At 36.7% G+C, this 25,948-nt stretch overlaps 1 protein-coding gene across 1 annotated transcript in view; it reads left to right on the forward strand.

Annotated features, from left to right (window-relative positions):
- LOC137011066 (protein unc-80 homolog) overlaps positions 1-25,948 on the forward strand; it is a 67,057-nt gene that overhangs the window by 25,244 nt on the left and 15,865 nt on the right. The window contains exons 21-49 of the mRNA XM_067373638.1: positions 1,733-1,880; positions 2,310-2,482; positions 3,852-4,064; positions 4,181-4,316; positions 4,401-4,534; positions 4,921-5,101; positions 5,184-5,396; positions 9,026-9,126; positions 9,200-9,400; positions 11,158-11,265; positions 11,382-11,520; positions 13,026-13,207; positions 13,351-13,482; positions 13,596-13,782; positions 14,512-14,643; positions 14,739-14,882; positions 14,971-15,071; positions 16,296-16,382; positions 17,432-17,615; positions 17,700-17,794; positions 17,879-17,968; positions 18,058-18,159; positions 18,250-18,430; positions 20,541-20,806; positions 20,902-21,036; positions 21,123-21,261; positions 21,375-21,471; positions 24,220-24,390; positions 24,502-24,594. Coding sequence (XP_067229739.1) covers positions 1,733-1,880; positions 2,310-2,482; positions 3,852-4,064; positions 4,181-4,316; positions 4,401-4,534; positions 4,921-5,101; positions 5,184-5,396; positions 9,026-9,126; positions 9,200-9,400; positions 11,158-11,265; positions 11,382-11,520; positions 13,026-13,207; positions 13,351-13,482; positions 13,596-13,782; positions 14,512-14,643; positions 14,739-14,882; positions 14,971-15,071; positions 16,296-16,382; positions 17,432-17,615; positions 17,700-17,794; positions 17,879-17,968; positions 18,058-18,159; positions 18,250-18,430; positions 20,541-20,806; positions 20,902-21,036; positions 21,123-21,261; positions 21,375-21,471; positions 24,220-24,390; positions 24,502-24,594 — 4,265 coding nt within the window. The remainder of the gene's footprint in view (positions 1-1,732; positions 1,881-2,309; positions 2,483-3,851; positions 4,065-4,180; positions 4,317-4,400; positions 4,535-4,920; positions 5,102-5,183; positions 5,397-9,025; positions 9,127-9,199; positions 9,401-11,157; positions 11,266-11,381; positions 11,521-13,025; positions 13,208-13,350; positions 13,483-13,595; positions 13,783-14,511; positions 14,644-14,738; positions 14,883-14,970; positions 15,072-16,295; positions 16,383-17,431; positions 17,616-17,699; positions 17,795-17,878; positions 17,969-18,057; positions 18,160-18,249; positions 18,431-20,540; positions 20,807-20,901; positions 21,037-21,122; positions 21,262-21,374; positions 21,472-24,219; positions 24,391-24,501; positions 24,595-25,948) is intronic.

A 25,948-nucleotide genomic window follows, 5' to 3' on the forward strand; every position in this document is an offset into this window, starting at 1 on the left:
AACATATTAATGGAAAAAGTGTCATTACACTGTATTCAGCACAAACTAGGCTACAATAATATGTGAGGAACATGTATGTACATGTTTGTGTTTTTGAAGGAATAACGTTTATGCGTGGTTATTGAAAAAACAAAAAACTTAAGTCACTGAAATAAAGCCAAAAAATATTAGTATTAATATAAGTTACAGTTCATTTTCTGAGAACTATTAGATTGGACTTCGTTCAGAGGGAGACGAGAGATCACGCATCATGTTAGTTTTCTTTATTTTGCAAAAAGCACAACATTTTGTTTTTACTCTGAGTGTACACAAATAAAAGAAGACATTCCACAGGTTAAAATTGACAGAGTATTTTGAGTCTCTTTCACACTGGTAAGAAAAAAACCGCGGTGGTATCGCCGGCGAGACCTCAGACCTCAGAGTGTTAAATACTCTCCAGCTGAAAGGAAAACTCCTACAAATGCATATGCAATAAGGTCAGCCACAAAAATGCCTTTTCAGTGATAATTTTGTACTGCGTGTCTTTAGTGAATCCCAACAGTAGTTTTTTAATGGCAAAAGAGGGTTTGTGCTGGCGAAAGCTGTTAGTAAATCTGGCCCTTAATGACTCTAAAATGTCATGTGGTGTTATCATCAAGTAAAAAGTAATAAAGTACTTTCCTTATACTTTGAATACATGTTAGTGTACTCTCTCATTGCTCATTATTTAATCATTATATTCAAACAAGATTTCAAAGTTATATTTTCAAGGTAAAAATTATATTTGACAAAATATATGAATTGTTAGTTGTATCACCTTGACACAGGATTATCATTAACTAAACAATTTCATTTCTTGAAATATAATAAACTCGAGTTTCATGTATTTCTTTGTCAACACTATCAACGCCAAAATGAATCTGCAGCAGTCAGGTGGTACAAGTAAGAGCTCTGTAATTTGTTTGCATTGATTGTTATTATAATGTTATTTGCTTTGAGACATGAAGTAATTTCTCATGCTTTCAAAGCTAGCTTGATATTGCTAGCCTCTCTGAAATTGCTTACCCTACCTTTAACTGAAATCAAATAAAAAAAAACTTTTTTTAAAATTTTATTTCAGCTAGTAATTACATTTCTCATTTTTGTTTAGTTTAAGTTGGAGTAATAACCAAAACTGAAAAATAAAATGTAATAAAAACAAAATTACTAAAAAATTAAAGTGAAAACAGAAAATATAAAAATAAAAATCTAATTCAAAATATTAACAAACTATATTGACGTTTTAACTTTATGCCCCTCATGTAAAAAAATCAAAACAAATCAAAACATACTCATCATAGAAGATGATTATTCCAGCCACTGTATGAATTAATTGCATTTTTGAATAAATTATTAGATTGAGATAAGAGAGTTGACCTGATTTTTTTTTTTAATGATTTATACTTTATTGTTTGTTTGTAGAATAAGAAAATCCAATTATGTAAAACACATATATTAGACACAAAGGCACACAAAAAACAATAAATGGATTAATACTAATATTGCATAGACATGTAAACACAAGGAGGGGGAAGGAGATTATTAATTGTTAGATCCCACTGGAAATGATGCCATCGTTACTGTGATCATTAGTGCAATCATTTTTCTGCCTCACCTAATTTCTTTCTTGGGAATAAAGCTGAACCTCTTCATGGAAGATATATAGACTTATTAGACCTCATGTCCTTGATACAAGTCTTTCCTGTACATTCAGGTCAAGTTCACCAGTGCCGTGAAGCTGTCGGAGGGTAACGCTGTTGAATATGGGCGAGAGGAAGAGGAGAATTTCTTCAAGCGGCTCGGTAAATGGCGGTCTGGTCGGAGGAACCCTTCCAAGATTCACCACACAGAAGAGAAAGATGGTAGAATCCTCGGGTGCCTTCCCCCACCCTCGCCCACAGTTCGCTCTGTTTGTTTGTGTGCGTGTGCCGTACTTGACGTGTCTTGTGCTTCTGGTACACCATCTTCCATGCCAGCTGTCTGTGTGTTTGTCCATCTTTGTCAGAACCATCCGCTGGAAGAGGAACTGTGGTTCTCTGACCTATGACCTGGCACCATGACCCGCCACAGCTTTGTCAAAGTTGTCGTGAACCTTCAGCTCTCCAAGTTAATAGTTATTAGATATTTATTTGGGGAAATTCACATGTCCGTGGTTTGTAGATGTTGTGGTGACAAACAGACTTGCATGTTCATTCAGTATCACCAGATGCATATTTCACCAGCTGTTAAAACCTGTTCATGCAGAAATGATACCCTCCTTTTACTAAAAACTTTTCTGTACCACCGACAAGGTTGCCACGGATTCCAGGAGCGCTTGGCTGCCAGTCAGGAGGCCATAAAGAATAAGAACATTGTGAATCTTGGTGCAATCAGACAGGGCATGAAGAGGTTTCAGTTCCTGTTGAACTGCTGTGAGCCGGGAACCATACCAGATGCTTCGATTTTAGCTGCGGCGCTGGACCTGGTCAGTTTGAATTCTTCGGTTTATATACAAAATGGTGTCACATTACTTTTGAAGCATATCTGCTGGACTAAAGAAACTTGAAACCTGTTATTCAGATCTTTATATTATGTTTCTGGGGGTTAAGCTTTTAAATTGAGATCAGCATTTGGATTTTTAGGAGTTCAAGCGCGTAGTTTGATTGTAATTGTTAAAATTTCCAGCATTCTCCCTTAAAAGTGATCAGGCAGACCAAATCATAAGTTGTAGAGACTTGAAACTTTGAGGGATGGTAGTACTCATGCCGTCTACAATGTCACCAAGGTTCGCCCCAATCGGCCTGACGGGGGCGCTACAGCGGTCAAAAGTACGAAATTTTCGGGCATTTTGGATTTTTTGAAAAACCTACTTTTGTGAACTAGTCCTAGGTTTTTGGCCCAATCATGACCAAACTAGTGCAGCAAGATTCTGTGGAATCTGATTGTCAATAATTATAAAAATAAAGTTGAAATTTCGCTTCATAGCCCCTAATGGCCGTCAAAACGTTCAAAGTAGGTGGAACCACTTTTGCTAAAATGGCTATAACTCTTGAACAGAATGAGACATTTTCACCAAACTTGGCACACTTATGTAAGCGCTCAGTCTGTGGTCACGTGCAAAAGGACGCAGCGACTGGCCACTTGGTGGCGCTATAACAGGGAAAAAAAACATGAAAATGGCTATAACTACTTAACCGTTAGTCCAATTGACTTGAAAATTGGCACGCAGCGTCTTTGTCCAAAGTGCCATGATTGTCTATGAGGACATTGGTGTATCTCAAAAAACATGTCTGCCATCGGCCAATGAAGCACCCATTTTTGCAAACTAGTCCTAGGTTTTTGGCTCACCCTGAATAAAACCAATCCAGTACGATTCTGTGAAATTTCTAGATCAATAATTATCAAAGAAAAAACTTGAACAATCCTTTGGATAGCTATAACAGGGTCATTTAGAAAATGGGAATGGCCAAGTCCATGCAAAAGCCTATAACTCCTAAACAAAAACGTGGAACTTCACGAAAAATGGTGCACTCGTGCGAAATATGATTCTAAACAAGCCTGCAAACTTTTATGGAGATCCGACCATAGATGGCGCTATAACTGTTAAAAAGCATTAAAAAAAAAAACAGTAAATTGCCTGTATTGGCTGTAAATGGTCGTTTCTATCAATGATCTAAGTGGGTACATGCTTGCAAAATAAAACATAATACCTTTTTACTCATATGCTCAAAGGCCTTAAAGCACTTGAATCCGAATAATTGCTGCTCACAGCTATATATATATATATATATATATATTAGAGAAAATAAGGAACTGAATATTGTCTTGTTGAATTTGATAAATGTCTTTTCCAGGAAGCTCCTGTGGTGGCAAGGGCCTCGCTTTTCCTGGAGTGTGCACGTTTTGTGCATCGCTGTAATCGTGGTAACTGGCCAGAGTGGATGAAAGGTCACCATGTGAACATCACTAAGAGAGGGCTGTCCAGAGGAAGATCGCCTGTAGCAGGAAACAAACGGAACACGAAGCTCCAGTGGAACGCAGCCAAACAGTTTTACCAGTGGGGAGATGTGAGTCACACGATTAGGCTGACAGATATGCAGATTTTGTCTTTCCTGCAGAAAACTTTCTTATATAATTTCATTTGTGGTATTTGGCTGCATCTAATATATGTATCCTCAAAAAGGCAATAGGCACTCGGCTGAGTGAAATTTGCCACTCGGACAGTGAGAGTCCAGCCAACATTTTGGGTTTTATCTATGATGAAGAGAGCAAGAGGCGAGCGAAAAAGGAGGATGAGGAGGAAGATTATCTGGATGACAGTAAGAGTGAAAATGATATGAAACAGACGATGTTCAAAACCAATACAATGCTAGCTAATGATTTTTGTTTGATTCTTTCAACAGACACAGTCAACCCTACAAAGTGTGGCTGCCCTTTTGCTCTGAAGATGGCTGCTTGTCAGCTGCTTCTGGAGATCACCACTTTCCTGCGAGAGACTTTTCCCTGTCTCCCCAGACCCCGAACAGAGCCCCTTGTGGTCAGTTTTGGTATTGTTTTCCTCTGACCAGATTTATTCATGTGACTTGATTAACTCTCTGGGCATCTTTGGTCAAAAATGACTGAAAAATGTATGTTTTGAATTTTTTTTGCTTCATCAGAATCGGATGACACTTTTGGTGACTTTTGTCGCATTAGCGATGTGATCACAAAAAAAATAATGGATATATTTCGGATATGTTAACGGGTAAAAAAAAAGTCACGCTTGGCTCCTTTGCGGTCAAAAATGACCGACATAGGAAATGAATTGGAAATATGAAAAATACAAAAACTCAGAGAATCTTTTGAAGGGTTGACACTACAAAAGTCAGAAGTAAGTGGATCTTACATTGCACATAAAACAGGCTTGTGTTTTGGCTCCAATAGGATTTAGAGAGCTGCCGCTTGCGTCTGGACCCTGATTTAGGCCGTCACCGCTATGAGAGGAAGATCAGCTTTGCAGGAATCCTGGATGATGAAGACGGACACGATTCTTTGAACAGCAGCAGCCACACCCTCAAGTCTGACACTGGCTGTGAGGAGAAAAAATCATCACAAGAGCCGCTGGGTAAAATGAAAGAGGAACAACTGTCTGCATGTACGTGTTTGATAGATTTATCATTTCATTTTGTCTCGTTTCCTCTCCACAGCTCCCATTAGGAAGATCCGTATTGGTGGCTCTCGTTTGCTACAGATTAAAGGAGCAAGGAGTTTCCGAGTAAAGAAAGGAGGCTCTTTGTCTTCTATCCGCAGAGCAGGGAGTCTGAAGAGCACTAAGATGTCCAGACAGGACTCTGAGTCTGAGAATGATGTGGATTCGGAGCGGCTGCTCTCCCAGAGCAGAGATACTGTCACTGATATAGGTCAGACGATGCTGCTTCAGTTATTTTGGTGTTGAATTTGTAAATGTTGTTATTAGGGAGCTGGTTAAAGCACAATACCTTATTTGGAAATGCGTTAATAATACATTTAACTGAATAATAGAAATCTATTTGTCAGGCTGATCCAATAAACACAAAGGTAATGTTTTTAATAAACATCTAATCGTACATATTATGGCATAATGGTCAGTTTGTAAAGCTAATATGACTAAAGTGTGAACTTTTATAAATGAAAATACTCAAGGTGTGTAAAAAGTTTAAATTTGATGGTTATTTTGCAGTCCTTTTATTTAATGCGTCTCAGAAGTTTAAGAGTAATACTGGACAATGAAATCATACATATCTTAACCTTTTTTAAATATTTACGCTGCTGTTTTAAACCTGTAAAGAAAATCAGCCTGTTGTGCCATGTTATATGTCTGAGTCAAGCTAAACCTTTACCAAATTTGTTTTAGAATTATTAGCTTGATTTACATAAAAGGTCCCAATAAAAATAAATGAATAGTCATATATGGAAACTACAGTATATACGGAGATCAGATACTTCTAAAAATACTATACAAATTTGCTTAAGCAGTTAATGGCTTTCCTGCACATCATTAGTAGTTATGCAGTAAACAAAAAATTAACAACACATTAAGAACTTAAAGGGATAGTTCACCCAAAAATGAAAATTATCCCATGATTTACTCATTCTCAAGCCATCCTTGGTGTATATGACTATCTTCTTTCAGATAAAAACATTTGGAGATATATTTAGAAATATTCTGGCTCTTCCAAGCTTTATAATGGCAGTGAATGGGGGGGCGAGATTTTGAAGCCCAAAAAAGTGCATCCATCCATCATAACAGTAATCCATACAGCTCCAGGGGGTTAATAAAGGCCTTCTGAAGCAAAGCGATGCGTTTTTGTGAGAAAAATATCCTTATTTAAAGGTGTCCTAGAATCAAAAATTGAATTTACCTCTGCATTGTTGAATAACAAGAGTTCAGTACATGAAAATGACATGCATTGAGTTTCAAACTCCATTGCTTCCTCCTCCTTATATAAATCTCATTTGTTTAAAAGATCTCAGAAGAACAGGCGAATCTCGACATAACAGACTGTTTAAGTAACAGTCGGGATCATTAATATGTATGACCGAATATTTGCATATGTCAGCTCATGTTCAAGACATTACACAAGGGCAGCCAGTATTAACGTCTGGATCTGTGCACAGCTGAATCATCAGACTAGGTAAGCAAGCAAGAACAATAGTGAAAAATGGCAGATGGAGCAATAATAACTGACATGATCCATGATAACATGATATTTTTAGTGATATTTGTGAATTTCTAAATGTTTCGTTAGCATGTTGCTAATGTACTGTTAAATGTGGTTAAAGTTACCATCGTTTCTTACTGTATTCACGGAGACAAGAGCCGTCGCTATTTTCATTTTTAAACACTTGCAGTCTGTATAATTCATAAACACAACTTCATTCTTTATAAATCTCTCCAACAGTGTGTAATGTTAGCTTTAGCCACGGAGCACTATCAAACTCATTCAGAATCAAATGTAAACATCCAAATACATACTATACTCACAGGAATCGATGCATGCATGATCAACATCTTGTAAAGATCCATTTGAGGGTTATATTAGCTGTGTGAACTTTGTTTATGCACTGTATAACTGCACTTAGTCAAGAGCTCGGGAGGGCAGGGAGCGAGATATTTAAAGGGGTGGTTACGTGGTTTTTTTCTAGGCTTGATTGTGTTTTGGGGCACAGTATAACAAGTCTTAATGCTTCGTTTTTTTGAAAACGCTGTATTTTTCATATATTTTATCTTTATTCTACACCTTCAGTTTCCACTGTCATATGAACGGCTCGTTTGACTTCCTGCTTCTATGAAGCCACTCCCTCCGACATAGGCAATGTGCTCAGATTGGTCAGCAGGTTGGTAACTGGCCCAGTCCATCGTGATTCGCTGAAGCGTCTGGAAACGCCACGCCCCTTACCATCAGTTATTACGCGCTTAGGTGGAAAGTAAATAAAAGCGCCTATATTGCTGTATCAAATTGAGCCAAATCAGACCCAGATGAAGAGGATAAAGCAGAACCTCTCCAATCGCGGCTTTTAAAGGACGTTTATGAATGGTATTTCATTTAGTTTTTGTGTCAAAGTGTTTACATATGCTGTCACTGCTGTTTGTTAGCTTTCAATATAGTTTTATCCTGATTAAAGCTTTCCTGTAGTAAATACATGCCTGAGTAGTCGCATTTTTGTAATGGTATCTTTTAATTTATAGCATGAACAACTGTTTGTCTATGAACATAGAAGTTTGTTGGTGTTTGTTGCACTAGAATTTAGCAAAAACGAGTTGCTCTTTGTATATGTCCTAGATGCATTAAAAACAGCAACAGAACTATGACATTACGTTTAAAAGACATGTAAGTTACAAACAATAAAATGTACTTACAGTTTGAAGACAATAAACAGCAGCTTCTACTTTTAAAGTGGGAACTGCTTCATCTTTCAGTAAAAGTCTTTGTGTAAATCCAGCATTGAACTCGTGTAGATTCTGGAAACTGTCTTCAGCACCGCATCCAGTGTAGAAAATATCTATAATAATGGGTTCTATATCTTTTGATGCGTCGCGTCGCGCAGCTCGCGTTCGGTGTAAGCAACTCTTCCGCTTTCACTATGCTGCGCCACATGGCCTCGCCCACTTTGTTGCGTGTTCCCGGGGGCAGTGTTTATGTTAATAGCAAGGGTTTATGATGTCACCAACCCGGGAAGAAGCTCGTTGTAGTCCAAACCGCCCGTTTTTGTAGGCAATAAAATGCCATAACTTTAAAAGACAATATCTCCGTTTGCATTGAACTTTCAGCGCTGTAACTTTGCAGATACTGTTTATGCTCAAGCAGCAACATTACACACTAACTAAAGTTAAAAAAGTGAAATCGCATGCAACCACCCCTTTAAAGGGGCCGCAGCCTGAATCGGTGCATATTTAATGATGCCCCAAAATAGGCAGTTAAAAAAATGTATTTAAAAAAATCTATGGGGTATTTTGAGCTGAAACTTCACAGACACATTCAGGAGACACCTTAGACTTATATTACATCTCGTGAAAGAATGTTCTACGGCACCTTTAAAGCTTTATAAACTAAAATTTCGTCAGACGACTGTATGCATACTCCGCAAGTCGACTTGCACCACAAGAGTAACCCCTGACGCGATGTATGACGCAGGATGTAGGAGTATCGTAAGCTTAGACGCCTCTCACGATTCAAACAAATAGGGCTGTGTCTTCTCTTAAATCCTCTGACATTTCACTTTAAAATTTCTCGTTTCAGACTTCTAATTCATGACCGGTGTTTTGTTTTGCTCCATCTTCTGCGCTGCTGCGTTCATCATTGCATCATGCGTTGGGTCAGAGGTCACTCTTCCGCTGCAAATCAATGTGTCCGTCTGCTGGAAGCTAGTTATTATAGTTAATAAAGTTTTAAATATATTTTTCTTACAAAAACCCATCAATTCACTTAAGAAGGCCTTTATTATAATTTTTGGGTGAACTATACCTTTAATTTCATGAGTAAAATTTGTGTACACGTTATCTGTTTAGGAAGCCCGTGGAGTGCTAGCGAGCCAAGCATTGAACCTGAAGGTCCTGGCAGCACAGGGGGTGTGGAGGACAACTACCATCGCAATATGTCATGGCTGCATGTAAGTGTCATCACTCTGACTTACTAAATGTGTGTGATATATGTTCCTTACACTCCTCTTCCTCAATTTCCAGATTATGATTCTGCTGTGCAACCAGCAGAGTTTCATCTGCACTCATGTGGATTTCTGCCACCCCCGCTGCTATCAGCACCACAGCCGTTCCTGCGCTCGGCTCGTTCGCGCCATCAAACTTCTGTACGGCGAGACGGTGGACAGCCTGAAAGAGAACAGCGCCACCGGCAATATCAGTGGCCGTGCCAAGAAGAGCAAAGAGGTGGTTAGAAATATTCAGTGCAAGTAGAAACGTTGCAGTCGCTGGTTTCAGCACAGAGGAAGATAATCAGGATCTTGTTGTAGCAGCTTTTTTATTCCAACAAACTCAAAACTCTATAAAACATGTAGAACTCAGAACAGAACAACCAGCTTAACACTGACGAGGACAGAGAGAGAACTGAGATGAATCTAACTCATTCTAGTTAGAGTCATTGAATAAAATATGAGTTTTCACAAGTATGCTGAAATCATTGATCTTGCGCTGCTCTGACTGACAGCTTCAGTGATTATAAAGACAGAGCGATGATTGCTTTCTGTGTCATTCATTCACAAGAAAAGTTGTTTTTCATGAGATTTTGAGAGTACATACTTCACCTTGACAATTTATTTTTAAATCTCGTGATTTTTAAAATATTAATATTTATTCAAAAGTGAAACTGAGTGAAAAAATTCTACAGGAAATGCCTAATATGAGCCAATAAATGGTCCTCTGCCGCCATCTGCTGGTTATAGTGATAATTAATATCAAATGTTGGATTTCTTACATCTTGAAACGTTCAGTTTTACAAATGTAGACAATCTCTGAAGGACGAACCAATGATGTTTGTGGTCATCACGTTAAAAATAACATTTGAAGCGCTGGAAAAATGTTGCGTGTGTGTCTAATTAGATTAGTGCGTTTCTTATTCAAACGTTCGCAATAGCTTCGTCTTTATTGCAATCAATAAAACTGGTTTATTGGCAAATGAGTTAAGTGTGATAACTGCATTAATATATAAATACAGCATTAAAAAGTCAATCATTGATGGTTTTGTGTTGATGTACAGCGAGTACAGAATGACAGATAACAGTTCACTGGAAATGCCCAAACTGGCTTGATGAAAACCAGGAAGTAACCGTGGATATGTTCAATTCCTGAAAACTCTAAACAAGCTCAAGTGTGTTGAATGCTGTTTTCTGAAAGAATTTACATGCAACAACTGAGTGACACTAACAGAGCAGATCCTCATTTCCACCTTACAGAAAAAGCAGTTTGGAAATGAAAAATGGCAACAAAAAAAAATAAAAAATGCCCTCAAATTTCAAGATATGTGTGCAAAAATGCCCCTTGTTTTGTTACCTTTATAACATACAGTATTGTTAAGCAGTTTCACATGTGTGCTGTTTTTCCGATTTGTGATTTAAGTGCATTTTAGCCACAATATTGTTTTATGCTATTTTTCACCAACAGAAATACTTCTAAACAAAGACACAATAGAAATGTTCAGTTTCTGAATAAATCCATGTTTTTGAATGAATCGGTTGAGCAAATGATTCAATGACTCATTCACTTGCTTTGTTGCTGAATGAATCAGTCCTTTCAATAGAACTAAATTGAAACTATTCAGTAGCTATGTTTCCATCCACCTATTTTTATGCGCATTTTGGGATATTGCATAAAAAATGCTGGATGGAAATGCCAAGATGCTCATAAATTCTAAAAATGCGCTTAAAAACTTAAACTCTAAGGCTCAAATAATTTATTATATATGAACATTATTAGATTCAGTGGATTCTATTGCAGATACTTCCATTTTTCTTAGTGACATTTAGTGCCAGTGTATCAGGAAGTGATGTTTTTGTTCTCTTTGACTCGCTGGATGGAAACACTGCTTTATTTGCAAATGTTTTATGCGATATTCAAAATTTGCACGCAAGTTAAATACTCAACTTTGGATGGAAACATACAGTACAGTATATAATTGTTTTTTGTTTCAGTGTTCAGACAAATCCTGCCTCCGGACCCCTTCCATGAAAAGACGCCCCACTGACAACAGCGCTGAGGGGAAAAAAGACACTGGCATGCTAAAATACATCCGCAACCAGGTCTCTCCTTTCTGTCCACTACAGACAGAACGTCACTGATGTACAAGCTATTGCTATTGTTTCAAATACATAAAGACTGTTAGTTGTGTTAAGTATGCTATGTTCGACTCTTTTAGGTGATGAGCCTGTCTCCAGCCCCTCTGTCCTTGCTCATAAAAGCCGCCCCTATCCTGACGGAGGACATGTATGGAGACATTCTGCCTGCAGCGTGGGAGCTCCTGCTGAGTGTGGATGAACATATGGCTGCAGCTGCAGGTCTGTCTGGATAACATGTTCCTCCCGTGCCGGGCAATCGACTCAGGGTCATTAGTTAGATTTTGAACTAACAGTTCTTTTTTTTTTTTTTTTTTTTTTTTTTTGGACAACTGTTCTACACATTTTATAGCAATGGGATTTTATTCCTATTTAAGGCATTGCAGAATTATATTTTTATTTTATAATGTTGATGACAGTCGTCTAGACTGTGTGTATTTTAGGCATTATTGAAGTCACCATGAAATCAAAATTAACAATTTTTATTTATTTATTTATTTATTTATTTATTTTTGAATATTTAAATATTTATTATAAATAACTCATCCATGCACATCATTTATTAGTATTTTTATATATATAAATTTCATGTCCCTTCATAATATTTACTTATGTCAATCAATTAAAAAAATAACACATTAATAAAATGTTTTTCGTGCTTTTTAATATTTTTATATTGTAATAATTTCACAGTTACTCTCCAAATGAATGTAGAAACAACTTAAAGACAGTATATTTTAAATATTTGTTTAATGGCATCTTCTCATGAATGAAGGCCAGTTTCACTGATACTAACACTGCTACTGATGAATCTATGAAACTGATTTTTTTTATTAATGAATTAGACATTCAACATTACAGTATAACTGAAAGCATCAATTTCAACATTTATTAGGCTTAACTTAAGTGAACTTAAAACAATCTTCGCATAAACCCATTATAATAAATGTCATATTTACCTGTCTAACAGGTGGAAATATACAAAAATGTAATAAAGTTATCAAACACTTTAGAGTCTTCACTGCATAAATTATAAATGAAATATAGATTAATCCTTATTAAAGTTACAGTTTTCTCTGTTCTCTTGTTCTTTGAACATTAATGACAGACATCACAGCAGCTGGTTTATTAGGCTGCTGTCACTTTAAGAGCTGCCGCTGCCGATCATGACGTGCATCTCATTTTCTCACTACTCTTTAAGTTCATTTAAGACTTTATTGAACTCATTTAAGACTGCTCTTATGAGGATACTCCACAAAACTGGCATTTTGTCATAATTTTGTGTGTAATTGTTTGTTCAAGCATGAAAGAGAACTCGATACTGGCGCGTGTCTTTGTCACACGAGTCATGTGTGTGTCACATGACACGACATTCACAGACAGCGCATTTTTGTTTGTCTTGTGGCGCTTGAATGGTTTAAAAGCATTTGCGTGAATAAGAGCGTGATCATATAATGCAACCATAGCCAAATTATAACGGAAAATGGATGGTGCGTTAAATGTTTTTAACGCATTAAACTGAAAAAAATGTATTGCACGCATTAACATGCTAATTTTGACAGCCCTATATTTAATCAAAATAAATTCCCCTCCATCTTGCAATGACATCCCTTCACTTCTTTGATGATGTATTTAATGGCACAAGGAGATATTATATATATTATTAATATATATATATAATATAAAATTCACATTAATCATTATCATGTGTAAACACACACACACAGCTGCCCTGTTCCTGCTGTGCGCGGTGAAGGTGCCGGATGGAGTGACCGAGATGATGATGGCTGAATTTCAGCACCAGGAAGCGTGTCAGAGAATTAACTCCATTTTGAAGTTCTACACTGTCTGGAGATTCCGTTACCAGGTGTGGCCTCGGATGGAGGAAGGGGCTCAGCAAATTTTTAAGGTATTACTGATGGAAAAACACTTAACACTTTGCAGTATGCTTGTACACTTCTAATTTCTATGCATATTCTTCTGTTATTTTAAATCCTTATATCAAAAATAATATCATTATTGTCAATCTCAATCTCCCTCTCACTCTCATAGATTCCTCCACCCAGCATTAACTTCACTCTGCCCTCTCCTATCCTGGGAATGCCCTGTGTGCCCATATTTGACCCTCCATGGGTTCCTGTGAATGCAGGCACTGTTCCGGACGCAATTAGTGAAGATCAGTCTGTACGTGTTAGTGGCCCACCACAACAAACATCCTGGTCATGCACAAATTTTACAGCAGATATTTCCCCATTAGCTATTCATTCAGTTCTTTCTCTTCTCTCTGTACACTTCAGAAGTCATTCTCGGCACGTGCAGTGTCTCGCTCTCACCAGCGGGCAGAGCACATCCTGAAGAACATGCAGCAGGAGGAAGAGAAGAGGAGGCTCGGTCGGGAGGCCAGCATCATCACGGCTATCCCAATCGCACAAGAGGCCTGCTATGAGCCCACGTGTAGTCCCCCGCCCGAGCAGGAAGAAGAGGGTGTGTCATTTCTGTGCTGTATATCATAAGAATCATAAGAATCATCTTGATCTTTTCAGACGAAAGATATTATATTAAAGGGTTAGTTCACCCAAAAATGAAAATTCTGTCATTAATTACTCACCCTTATGTCATTTCACACCCGTAAGACCTTCATTCATCTTCAGAACACAAATTAAGATATTTTTGATGAAATCTGAGAGGTTGACTGCAACGTCATTACCACTTTCAAAGTCCAGAAAGGTACTAAAGACATTGTTAAAACAGTCATGTGACTGCAGTGGTTCAACCTTAATGTTATGAAGCGACAAGAATACTTTTTGTGTGCAAAAACAAACAACAATAGCAACTTTATTCAACAATTTCTTCTCTTCTCTGTCAGTCTCCTACACTGTTGATGTCAACACAGTGCAGCACTTCCGGGTTCTACATCAGAAGAATGCCAAAATTGTTGAATTAAGTCGTTATTTTTTTTGTTTTTGTGCACAAAAAGTATTCTTGTCGCTTCATAGCATTAAGGTTGAACCACTGCAGTCACATGACTGTTTTAACAATGTCTTTAGTACCTTTCTGGACCTTGAAATTGGTACATGTCGGATTTCATCAAAAATATCTTAATTTGTGTTCTGAAGATGAACGGGTGTGGAACGACATGAGGATGAGTAATTAATGACAGAAGTTGAGCTAATGATGTGCAAATGTAACATGTGGGATCGTCTTCTCTGTCAGTAGAAGATGTGGTGAACCTGACATCACGTCGTCTGTCTGTCAGCCCTTCCTGTGCCTCCAGTAACTCTCACAGAAACTACTCCTTTCGCAGAGGCTCCGTGTGGTCAGTGCGGTCAGTGGTCAGTGCTGAAGGTAAGTATTTATATTAATGACACATTTAGGAGAACAGTCATTGGTCAAATTGGTTTTATTGTTTGCTATTCATGTGGTTTGTTTTTCCTTACAAGATGATGAGAACACAGCAGAACTCACACCAACACATCACATGCTGCAGCCACCGCAGGCTGTTTTCCCTCCGTGCATGTGTGCTGCCGTGCTGCCCATCGTGCACCTGATGGAAGATGGAGGAGTTCGGGAAGATGGAGTTGCAGGTGAGAGGCAAAGAAGAATCTTTCGACAAATCCTCCGTTCTTTTAGACCCTCACACTACTGTGCTTTATTTGCTTTGTGTTCCCACAGTGTGTGCTGTTGCTCAGCAGGTCTTGTGGAACTGCCTGATTGAAGATCCAGCACTGGTTCTTAGACACTTCCTTGAGAAACTCACAGTCAGTAACAGACAGGTAAGGTCAACTACACTGTAAAAAAAAAAGAAAAGGGGGGGTACAAAAACAGCAGGGGTGCCAGAATATGTCTGTTTAAAAACAGAAAATACTGTAAAAAAAACTGTAAAAAAAAAAATAATAATAATAATTTCTTACCAATAAATACTGTATATTACTGTAATTCTACACAAAATCTCCTTATAATCCCATAAAATCTTTTACTTTTAACATACATTAAATGTTAGAATATATCCATACACCTCTTAAAAAAAAAAAAAAAAACATGACAGCTGTGGTTGCCAGATATTTTCCATAAAAAATACGGTAGCAACATTTGAACATTTGATTTGTTTTACTGATATAACAACAACAAAAAAACATATTTCATTTACTGATATAATATTAATTTACCAACCTAATAAAGTACTAACATCTGTTTTGTACCTTTGTAATACACTGACAACCACCAATAACAAATGGTGATGAGAGTCACATGGTGAATCAAAGCTCATTAAGCTGAGAAGGTTACTACTTATATATAGAAGGAGCACAGTGTCATTCACACAATAAACATCATCATGGTAACCCACATCACATCACAATAAACATTAATTTAACAACATTAGACATAACAAAACCTTACTGTAAGAAACAAAAAATTTAAACGATGACAAAAACTGTAAAAAATGAAGTGTTTTACTGTAAAATTACATTCAATGTAATTTATTAGTTATTCAGCGTAAAAAGTATGCAAACTTTTTTAGTTTTTTACCGTAGCATTTTTACAGTCTTTTACTGTTAAAATCACAATTAATTTTTACAGTGCATGTACAAATACTATTATTTAACCTTAAATAAACCTCACTTAAACCAACACATTATCTTAAACGTTAAGAAAAAACATGTTGAATGACTGCAGATTTCTGTAGTTATACATTTGTTTCCTTTTTTCCTGTATTTACAGGGGGGGGGAGTAAACATACAGAAAATTTGCTTTTAAAAAACAGAAATTTGATGTAATATCAAAATACAAGCAATTCTATGTAAATTTAATAGTGGAAATATAAATTACAGCAAATATCTGTAAAACAACAGGTATTTCATTGTATAATGACAACTGGAAAATTCTGTAACCAATACCTGTAAAATTACATTTATTTTTAACAGTGTAAGTAGTCCTGCTTTCAGAAAATAATAGATGAGTGTGTGCTGTTCTATGATGAAACATGCATATTGTTACAGGATGAGCTGATGTACATGCTGAGGAAACTGCTGCTTAACATCGGGGATCTGCCGGCACAGACCTCGCACATTCTATTCAACTATCTGGTGAGACTTTAGCATTGCTTTTTCAATACTAATGTGAAGACAAAAGAATTTGTTTATAGATGCTCTAATTTAAATGCTCAAGTAGATTGAGGGAACACTCTTAAAAATGAAAGTGCCAGAAAGAAGCAAAAAGGGGGTTTCACAGCAATGCCATAGAAGAACCATTTTGGATTCCAGGAACCATTTTTCTAAAAACTTTCAATAAACCCATGCTCGCTCTGTGTCTCTCAGGTGTACACATGCACTGTCACCATGTAATGCACTTGCCAGATCTTTTAAAGACAAATACCGTAATGCAAAAATCCAAACTCTGACATTTTCTGGAACAGGATCCTACAGGATTCGACTCAAATTAAGCAAAAAAGTTCCATGGATGTTAAAGGTTCTTCATGGAAAATGGATCTTTGTTATGGATTGTTAACCCAAAATGAAAATTCTGTGTTCTCCAAAACGAACTCTGTTATGATATATCTTCAAAACAAAAATTACGATTTTTTTTTAACGAAACCTGAGAGGTTTCTGTCCCACTATGGAATAAAATTGATCCAAAAAGGTAATAAAGGTAAAATAAATCCATGATAGTTGAATGTTTTTTTATTTTATTTTATGTTATTGACATCTAAACAATTCTAAACAATGATCTACATACATACAGTAGAGCACATCACATATGGTCAACATGGAAGCTCAAAGGAGAACCAATGAGTTTGTTTCTAGCATGTAATGCATGCACAATCATCCATGTTTACCATATGTTTATATGTGAAGATAAATCTGTTCATTATATAAAGCGATCGTATCTCTTCACAAGACCTGGATTAAACCACTTGATTCATATGGATTTGGATTTATAACCCTTTTGCTCTTCTAAGTTTTGGTGACCATCAAAAAACATTAGTAGGTTTCATTAAGTCTGGAACGACACGGGTGAGTAAATGATGACAGAATTTTCATTTTTGGGTGAACTGTCCCTTTAAGAATGAAGGATGGGGATGCAGGGATCTCATTAGGCAGATCTGAAATCTGATATTTTTCTAATTCTTTCCCAGGTGGGCTTGATCATGTATTTCGTGAGGACTCCCTGTGAGTGGGGCATGGATGCCATATCAGCCACACTGACCTTTCTGTGGGAGGTGGTGGGTTATGTAGAAGGGCTCTTTTTCAAAGACCTCAAACAGACAATGAAGAAAGAACAGTGTGAGGTCAAGCTTCTGGTGACTGCCTCCATGCCAGGTTGCATATTTCAGCCACGCTCCATACAGAAGATAAGTTGACTAGTGTTCAGATTCATAACTGTACCTGCAATTGTGTGCCTAGGAACCAAAACCCTGGTCGTTCACGGACAGAATGAGTGTGACATTCCCACTCAGTTACCAGTGCATGAAGACACCCAGTTTGAAGCTCTTTTAAAGGTCATTGTAATAGCTGTATATTTGTTCTAAATATTACTATTTTCACTGTTTAACAACCTTTTTTGCTTGATATTTTCATGCCAGGAGTGTTTAGAGTTCTTCAATATTCCAGAGGCTCGATCTGCTAACTATTTTCTGATGGATAAGCGTTGGAACCTTATCCACTATGCCAAGGTGAGTTGTAGTTTTCAAACAGATAATTCAAAGCATATTATTAAACACTAGGTTGTTTGACTAAAAATTGATATACGTCTCTACATCAGACCTATGTGCGAGACATCTACCCTTTCAGAAGATCAGTGTCTCCTCAGCTCAACCTGGTTCATATGCTTCCAGAGAAGGGTCAAGAGCTCATTCAGAAACAGGTGTGCTTTGTGAATCTCATTGTTGAATCTATATAGTGTAACTTTTTAATTAAGAAAGGATATAGCACAAATTACTTTGTTTTTCTTTAGGTGTTTTCCAGAAAGCTGGAAGAGATTGGCCGAGTTTTGTTCATCATCTCGCTTACGCAACGTATGCCTGCCATGCACAAGCAATCCCACGTATCAATGCTTCAGGAAGACCTTCTGCGACTGCCGTCATTTCCTCGCTCTGCCATTGATGCGGAGTTCACCCTCTTCAATGAGCCTCTGGGTGAGTAAGAACAACAATTTGATCTCTTTTACCTTCTTGACCAGCAGTCTATCCATTTATCCAGTGGTGTCAGACACCTCTATTAGAAAGAGCAGATTTTTGATTAATACTGTATTGCAAGAAAAGATGCTGAGACTGAAGAAAGACATAATTACATGCATGTTAATGTTTTTGATTAAAGATTGCATTTGTTTTGTTAGGGGCCAAGCAATAGTAGGTGCCTATTGTAATCGTTGGTGTTCTTATTCTTCTTCTTCTTTTTTTCCGTTTCTTCTTCTTCCGCTCAGGAAGTCTTTGGAAACCCATAGAATCACTTGTGGGAAAGTTATTAAATTTGGCACACAGATAGAGGACTGTCTGAACTATCGCCATGGCAAATTTGGAGTCTCTAACTCAATCCCTTTAGCGCCACCAACTGTCCAAAGTTTATGCTAATAACTCCAGACGATTCGATTGCACCCTATGACGTCATTTTCCGTCATTAAATGAAATTAATTTTCTGATAAACATGCTTTTTCGAACTCCTCTTTGACCATTGCTCTGATTTTCACGAAAATCAAACCAGATCAACTTCAGATCATGCCAACAAAAAGTTAAGGAATTCAAGTCGATTCTTCAAACCATTCTCGAATAACACGCGAACGAATTTAATGAAGTGTCCGCCAAAATGAAAGTGAGGCTATATTTCTGCAACGCTTCGACGTATTCTGACCAAACTTGGTATGTGTAATAACAACTATTACCTGAGGCTATCTGCACAGTTTCGGTGCAGTGCCACCTAGTGGTCAGGAGATATGAAAAATGTCTATTTTTGCTTATAACTTCCGAATAGTTTGGCCAAAAATCACAAACTGGTCTCTATAGATTCTGTGCAGCATGCCGAGACGAACGATACCAAATTTTTCCATACCGACCATTTTGGGCATTGGCCATTTTGAATTTTGCCATAAAATGCTATATTTTACGAACACATTGGCGTATTGTTACGAAACTCGGTTGTGTCTTCGGCACCATGCCCTGACAGTACTCAAAAAGTTTGACCTTGTGGTCAATAGTGAAAATGAAATTTCCAAAAATGCTAATAACTTTTAATTAAATTAGCTGGTCTTAATAGATTCGGATTTGGGTCATGCCAAGAACGTAGATACCAGTTTTGCAATAGTTAGCAAAACTTCCAGTTTGCGCCATTTTAGGGATGTGCAGCGATTAATCGCGATTAAGCGCTAGCAAAATAAAAGTCTGTGTTTACGTAATATATGTGTGTGTTCTGTTTATAATAGTTATATGTATATATAAATACACACACATACATGTATAAATTTAGGAAATATATGCATGTTTAAATACATATATTTATATATATATTTTATAATACATGTAAATATGAATATTTTATATATAAATTAACATTTTTCTTAAATATATGTATGTGCTTGTATTTTATATATACATAACTATTATAAACAGAACACACACATATATTACGTAAACACAGACTTTTATTTTGCAAACGATTAATCATGATTAATCGCTGCACATCCCTACACCATTTTGATTTCCTTTAGAACTTACTTTTTTGAACTCCTCCTAAACTGTTTATCCGATTTTCGCCAAATTCGAGTCAGATCGTCTTCAGACAGTGCCGACAAAAATTATGGATTTTGTGTCAATAGACGAAACCGAAACAAAATTGAGGCATGATGCCATAATGACTCTGAGGCTGTATCTCTGCAATGCTTTGGCATATTGACACCAAACTTTTGTATGTGTCGTCACCTTACTCTAACCAAACCACATCAATTTTTTAACAGTGCCACCTATTGGTCAAAAGTGATAAACCCTTAAATCATTTTAATAGTGACTGCATTTATGATTTTTCAGCCATTTTGCCTACAAATTCTCTTAATATGTCTTTATTTGCTCATTGTTGCAGTTGGTCTGACACTCCCAGCCATGTTGGCATGACCTATTGTGTTCTTTTATTTGCAACTATATTTATTTTTATGTATTTTTCATCAACACTGTAACATTCCATAAAAAATGTTTCTTATATTCATATAATACAAATTATAATCAATCCGTAAATCAATATATTTTCCCCCCTTCCCAGGCAAAGAGCTCTTCGGTTTGGACACGTTACATAAGGTCCTGTGGATCAAACTGCTGGAGGAGATGTTTCTGGGCATGCCCAGTGAATACCCCTGGGGTGATGAGATTATGCTATTTCTGAATGTGTTTAACGGTGCCCTGCTCCTACACCCCGAGGACAGCGCCCTCCTTAGGCAGTACAGCGCCACTGCCATCAACACAGCTGTACACTTCAACCACCTCTTCTCTCTCAGCGGCTATCAATGGATCCTTCCCACTATGCTCCAGGTTAGCAGCGCACATATGAGTTATGATTTAAGAATGTTTTACCCATTTTTTATTATGCTTATTTAGTTTTGTGCTGCTGCTTTTCTTTGCTGAAGACATATGCAGATTATGAGAGTAACCCACTGTTGCGTCAAGGGATTGAGTTCTGCTGCAGACAGTTCTATATCCTCCACCGTAAACCATTCATATTGCAGCTCTTTGCTAGTGTGGCCCCACTGCTGGAGTTCACTGTAAGAGCTTTAAGATTTCATTATTTCCTCATTTATAGATACTGCTATTACAGTATTATCAAACATAACGTGAATTGTTTTTACAGACTCGCACTAGCACTGGTCTTTCGAAAGGCGTGTCTTCACAGTGTCTTTTTGACCTGCTGGTATCTTTGGAGGGAGAGACTGCAGATTCCTTGGATGCTCTGGAGCTGGTGAAGGCTGAGAAACCTCTCCGCTCTCTGGGTAAGACGGCACAGAGGAGCCCCTAGAGGATACAGATCTACCCTTGTCCTCTGTATTATGTGAAAACACTGTTCAGCTTGGCTATTGCTATTGTTCTGGGTTTCTTTCTTCAGATTTTTGCTACGGTAATGAGGATCTGGCATTTTCAATAAGTGAAGCCATTAAGCTGGGTGTCACAGTGGTTGCTTATGCCCCAGAATCCTACCGCAGGTTTGTCACTTGCTCATTTCAATCAAATTCTTTAGGGATGCACTAAAATATATATATATATATATATATATATATATATATATATATATATATATATATATATATATATATATATATATATATATATATATATATATATATATATATATAATATTTATTTATTTATTTATTTATTATTGCACGACTACTGATTTCTGCTAGTCGATTTCTTATCAAAACAATACTCAAGTTACTAGACAACTATTCGTGGTTCATGCTACTGTAAATGAAAAGACATGAAATAGTTCTTATCTATAAATGTTTATTAATTCATAGCCTAATGCAACAATTATAAGTAGACTCTCAAAACATTATAATTATGACATTACATATTTTAATTTTCATGTAACAGAGTAAAGCCAAATAAACCTGTGATAACCCGGGTTGCATCAACAGACAATGATCATGTATCGATGATGGCCAGAGATAGTCAAAAGCATCAAATATTGGCAATATTAAGAGGATTTGGCATTTCTAATTAATGTAGGCCTGTTACATTCTTCTAGTCTATTATTATTACTGTTAGATTAGGCTACTTTTATTATTAAATAATGCAATAATTTCATAGCGCATCACCACATAACTGACGTGCTATGAGGATAATAAAAGATTAATTTACATTTTTAGGTCTATTATACAGTGAATTATAGGCCTATAATTAAAATTATTAATAGTCTATAATATTTCCTAACACTGCCTGCATTCATCAATGAAAATTAAGAGCTACTTTAAGCACCGACTTACTATTATTCTCATTTGTTTCACTATATACAGGCCAAAAGAAAAATAATGGAATAAATTAAGACAATATACCGTTATCAGCATATTATGTTGAAATCCGTCTCTGAGAGAATGTGGTCCGTTAGCTTTTTACTTTCACTTTGAATACTGACCGAGGTTAAGCTTTCATCGGCATAACTCTTGCACAAAGTTTGCACGTTGCTTCTTGTGTGATATCCATTGGCTCCCCTTTTTGGTTTAAAATGGAAAGATTTACAATATTGTGACATATCTCTATTCTTCTTTTTAAATTCATTTATGGTTAATGCATGCTCAAGTAGTCGATTGTTTCCAACAGCGCTGACTAGTGGTTGAAGTAGTCAATCTCTCGACTACTGGACTAGTCTATGCGAGCCCTAATATATATCAGTTTACGAGCAATATCACACTCGTAGCCGTGCGTTATGGTTGTATAACAGCACAGCTATCATTACTTACGAGGCCGCAGACTGAGTGCAGTAGGTAATCACAGCGTGCTGATATACAGCCATATTGCACGGCTACGAGTGTGATATTGTATTTATACAACAGTTAGACAGCATGACAGCAGAAATCTGTTACGAAATATTTCCTACGTTCACAAAATTGTTTTAATTATTTTGTTCCATTTGTTAAATCCGAATTTGGTAAGAAAGCCTTTGTGTATGCAGCCCCGTTTGATTGGAATCACCTTCAATCGAAACTGAACTTTAAAAATTGGCTGTCTTTAGATCAATTTAAAACAGTTATCCGGCAAATGGAAGATGATGCAGTGAAATGTAATTGTTTTTAATTCTGTATGTATGATGTAAACTTGTGATGAAACTATTTGTATTGCTGCCATTTTGGCCAGGTCACTCCTGTGAAAGAGATTTTTGATCTCAGTGAGTCTTTACCTGGTTAAATAAGGGTTAAATAAAAAAAAAAAAATGAGTGTGTAAATAATGTCTTTAAAAACCTTCTTTTGCGCAGAACTACTTCCTTCCGCCACGGATTCAAGTTGACAATTTAACAGTTGAGCCAAAGCCTCAGTTACTAATTCTGAAACGTCACTTTAGAACTAGTAATTGAAGGAACGTTGAAGTGTTTCATTGAAAATCATTGTATAATATAGAGTATTATGGTATTATGAGAGAGAGATCGATTAAATGAGTGCATCTGATATAGAATTCATTCTTTAGGTCGATGTCCATAATATTATATCCATTATAAAAAATCTGTTTGAATGTCTGCTGAGGAAAGGGATATCTTTGTCTTTATCCTTTTAAAAGTTAAGGGGATTTCCCATTACAGCGCTAAAACAACTTCCTTGTTCTGACTCACTCATAAAGACAGTATTTGCCGCGTAATAATGTTATTTTCACGTGTCCATATCATGATCGATGGACCCTTTCTCAATACCAAATACGGAATATCATTTATATAAAATAATATTTTTTGAACAACAATATTTAAATGACAATAGCCATTATAAAAGACAATAGGAAATAAACACAAGCAAACAATTAAGTCAAACGTACAAAAGCAGCGCTCTAGTACAGTTAAATATAGCCAAAATATAAAGTTGTGAAACTTAATTTTCCCCTTAACCCAAATCAGTTTGCTCTGGAACAAGTAATAGATTAATAAGATCAAAGATTGCCTGTTTGATATACCCCAAATTAATTATATCTCATGTTTAAACACTATCTACATAAGAGCCAGCATTAAATTCCCGAATGACTGGCCGATATGAAGCTGTTCTCAGTGGGTACACGAGCACTGAACGTCTGCTGACGTCAAAACAAATTATAAAATTATATATGAATCATATATTTGAGGTCTAAACTACATTTTCTCCTAAAAAAAATACATTTCATGACGCAACAACATAGTATTAGAAATCCATTCAGATTTGAAAAGTCCTGCAGTGTGTTCCAGCCTTTAATGAAGTCCGGTTTCCCTTGTCAGTCTGCAAATGCTGATGGTTCTGGAGGCTTTGGTTCCATGTTACCTGCAGAAGATGAAGGGTAACACACAGACTCTGGAGTCCGCATCTGCAGCGAGGGATGAGATTGCTGCCATAGCTGCTCTGGCCACCTCTCTGCAGGCTCTGCTCTACAGCGTGGAGGCACTGACACGGTCAGTCCCAGAACACAAGCCTTTACTGTAATTACATACTGCTCTGAAGTCCTAGATATTCCCTGCATCATGTCTAATTTATTACTTTATCATATGATTTTTAATTCCTAGACCTATGACCGCACCTCAGATGAGTCGATGTGATCAAGGCCACAAGGGAGCAACTACAGCCAACCACACCATGTCTGGAGGACCAAACACCAGGTGAGGGCAGATATAATGTGTTGGTTTCTGATGCATCCAAAAAAACACTATAGTATGAAGAGCATGGATCAGTGTCTAGTTTCTTCTTTTTATTGGGGCATCAGAACTAAATAATAAAATAATCACTCAAACCTACTGTAGGAGACCTCCTAAGCAAAATTAAGAAACTTTATAGCATATAAAGGAGGCACAAAATTTCTCTTGCAGGTTTCGTTGCAATAAGTGCCATTCAGCAGCGTCTTTATTTGAGGAATTTAACCCTTGTGCATCCATTTTTGTCTTTTTCAGTTTTGTCTGTTAATGCCAACAGCATAAATTTTGGCACAAGTGTGTATTTTTATTAGAATTTTAATATTTCACCCTCATTTACTTTAATAAATCTATTTTACACTAGTAACACAAGATAGTTCCTCTCAGGACCTTCAGGACAAAAATGTCCCCATTGAAACCCATTAAAACTCCCAGGGCCATTTAACTATAAAATGATGCAATCTTTGTTAATAGGCTTTCACTCTGTTGGCGAGGCTTCAAAATGAAAATATTTACTATTTTCTACCAGATGGTGCCATTTTCTCAGGTTTGGCCTATAAAGCAAATATTCGCTTTAATCCTGTTTTCTGCTTCTGCATATTGAGTCAATTTGATCAATTATGCAGCTATTGTTGTTGTGTATGTCAGAGAGTGGTTTATATGTGTGTATTAAAAATAATTGTGTGTGTGTGTGTATTGTTTGAGAGAGAAAACTACTGCAAATCACAAATCCAATCACTGTGTGTACCAGTGGAGCTTCTAATGGGGAAAATTTGGTATTGCACCCAAACAAAATCTTACTGAAAGCTCATTTTTTGATATATCAACCTCAAATTTGGAACACAGATTTATGGCTTTGATTTTTCAACAGTGTTTTTGATCTGCCTGCATTGACACCATTGTATGCAAACTGAACTGATCTGGAGGATGACGATTTCTCCAGAGCCAATGTATAGATGAATTAACTAAATTATTGATTTTTACAAAGGAATGAATCAATACTGAACTTACTTAAGCTGGACAATGACACCATTTACAACCTTAAACCTCTAACTTTTTTGTTTCACTGTTAGTAAAATCTGTTGACTTTAGCAATCTTTGTTTCATTGAATACCAACGGTGACTGTTCAAAAATGGAGAAAAAGTGCTTTTTGCCTCAAATTTGCATGCCTGTAACTCAAGAAGTATTAAAGATATCATAATATCCTTTTAGATTCTGGTTCTTAATAAACTTTCCTTTTGGTTTTTTTCATTTTAAAGGCCCTCGACAGTTCAATCCCAGGGATATGGAGGTCTTAATGTGGCACCATGAGTAAATTGGTCA

The sequence above is a fragment of the Chanodichthys erythropterus genome, chromosome 21, assembly GCF_024489055.1.
Source record: "Chanodichthys erythropterus isolate Z2021 chromosome 21, ASM2448905v1, whole genome shotgun sequence".
Lineage (NCBI taxonomy): Eukaryota > Metazoa > Chordata > Actinopteri > Cypriniformes > Xenocyprididae > Chanodichthys > Chanodichthys erythropterus.